At 32.6% G+C, this 2,198-nt stretch overlaps 1 protein-coding gene across 1 annotated transcript; it reads left to right on the forward strand.

Moving 5' to 3' along the window:
• Positions 1 to 927: 927 nt before the first annotated feature.
• LOC141396567 (uncharacterized) lies at positions 928 to 1,917 on the forward strand. Its single transcript, XM_073972134.1, has 3 exons — positions 928 to 1,057; positions 1,118 to 1,279; positions 1,342 to 1,917. Exons 1-3 carry the CDS (start codon positions 947 to 949, stop codon positions 1,669 to 1,671), a joined length of 603 nt encoding a protein of 200 aa, XP_073828235.1. The 5' UTR covers positions 928 to 946; the 3' UTR covers positions 1,672 to 1,917.
• Positions 1,918 to 2,198: the final 281 nt, after the last annotated feature.

A 2,198-nucleotide genomic window follows, 5' to 3' on the forward strand; every position in this document is an offset into this window, starting at 1 on the left:
AAAACAAACAAATGAAATTGTTGGAAAATAAATAATGAGTAAAGTTGTTAAAAAGTTACTGAATAGGGGGCTGGCCTATGTCTGAATGAACAATTTATGGGAACAAATTTTGGTCACATTAGGCAAATATTTGATGCAAATTTGTTTTTCCATATTTGCACAAACAAGTGTGAATTCCATACAGAGATGATTTTGTATTCACATTTAGCTCATTGCGAATGCACATTGTACAAATATTTGCTGGCATATATTTTTGCTCTCCAGATCAGCTGTTTTGCTGTTTGTCTTTGAATAATACTTGCTGGTCACATTGTGGCAATGAAATATTGGGCTCTTGTTGTGCAAGGTGATCGTACCTTTAGTTTGCTGAATATGGAATGACAATATTAGCACCAAATATGTTGATAGTTGTAGTGCGCTCCAAACAGCATGACAGAGAGACCGACGATCATGGCTAAATCGACTCCAAATTATCTGAAAGGGATTTCGTCCAAACATATTCGGGGTGTAAACCAATTATTTCAATACCCTTATTAGCCTAATGGCTAAGGGTACAAAAATAAGGAAGTACACAACATTCGCTAAGTAAACTATCTAAATTTAAAATTCATTAATTGTTCACGAAATTCTATGATAGAAATCTTCAACAAATGTTATTTATTGCAATTTAATCGTGTACATGGATTTTGCTTTTTATCTAAATGAAATTGCAACAATTTGATATTTTAGATTTATTTGTAAAGATTATTTGAATTTTAAATGATCAATATACAATCTAAACATGTCATCTTATATACATACATGTACAATGCAAACTTCATGACATCTGATAAGTATAATATCACCCTTACAATTTACAATTGTTTTTTTTTTTGTAATTTATAATCCAATGATAATTGGAGAAATTTTTACATATAAATACCTGAATTTTTATAACGATAAATCAATGTGCCCCACAACCATGTACAGTGTAAAGTTATTACTTGCAGTTATAGGCCTTTGGTCGTTGGCATTTTCCTCAATATGGATGTGTGTTAATTCCCTTGCCGTCGATGAGGTAAGTCTCGCAAATGATTAAATATAATTTTTGTAATACTATTATTCTAATATCATTCAGCAAACGTGGACTTATGAATTGAAAAATATTGAAACAGGGTCTTCCAATCCTGAAATGGTAAGTTTTGGTGAATGCAAATTAGAGCGTATCAGTCGCGGAGTATTTGCTGTTATAGGAGCTATAGATATCAAATATGACATCCAAGAGGGCGATTCGAATACGGTAAATATGTTTTTTTATTCCATTCTAATACAGTCTTTTGATGCGAACAACTTTCGAACTAGGTTGAGTTCAATTCATATCGCAGTGAAAATGGCAAGGACTATCGACCGCTACCCTTTAAAACTCCACGCCAACATATTTTTGATTATTTCAATACTTTTTACAAGGACTATGTTATGGATACTCTAAAGGATTGTTCCAATTTTCCCGCATTTGAGGATAAATTTGAGCCGCCATTTGAAAGGCAAACATACTATTTAGACCACTGTCAATTTGATCAAGAATCGTTTCCGCAACATTTACAAGAAGGCTTCTACAAAGTTAATATGAGCTTTAGTGGTGACGTTGATTGGTATATTATTTTTGTTGCTGAAGTTCAAAGCAAAGTGTAAAGTGAGCATCAATTAAAAATGTATGGGTCTGTTTCGGTATGTCGATTGGAGAACTAATGCCAAAGAAAAATTACCAAAATTTGTCATTTATGTGTATTGAAAACAAAACTAATGGAAACAACATTTCGAAGAGTAAAATTTGGGTGTTTTTCGTTCGTTTTTATTTTCTTATCGAAATAGTGAAACTGTCTGTAAAAATGCCTGAGAGCATACATTGAAAATACATAAAAATATCAGCATTCCAAACGTTGTATTCTTTTTTTAATTTGTAACTTTGCGTCGTTGATCTATTAAATATATAGATTTTAGCACAGCTTCGGCACATAATTCAGCAGTCCTTAGCAATGTATGCTAGGGTTTTAAGGGAACATTACGGTAAGCCGGTACATGTCCTTGTCGATCAATACATAAGCCTTTTAAAGAAGTATGGAGTTGATAAACCAGGTCTGATAAAAAATTAAATTTGTTATATTCAGTATTGGCAAGAGGAACATGTCAACAAGGACCAAGTCCGGTGAATACGGTAG

This window comes from Musca autumnalis, unplaced genomic scaffold (assembly GCF_047663935.1).
Source record: "Musca autumnalis isolate F117 unplaced genomic scaffold, ASM4766393v1 scaffold_3, whole genome shotgun sequence".
Classification (NCBI taxonomy): Eukaryota; Metazoa; Arthropoda; class Insecta; order Diptera; family Muscidae; genus Musca; species Musca autumnalis.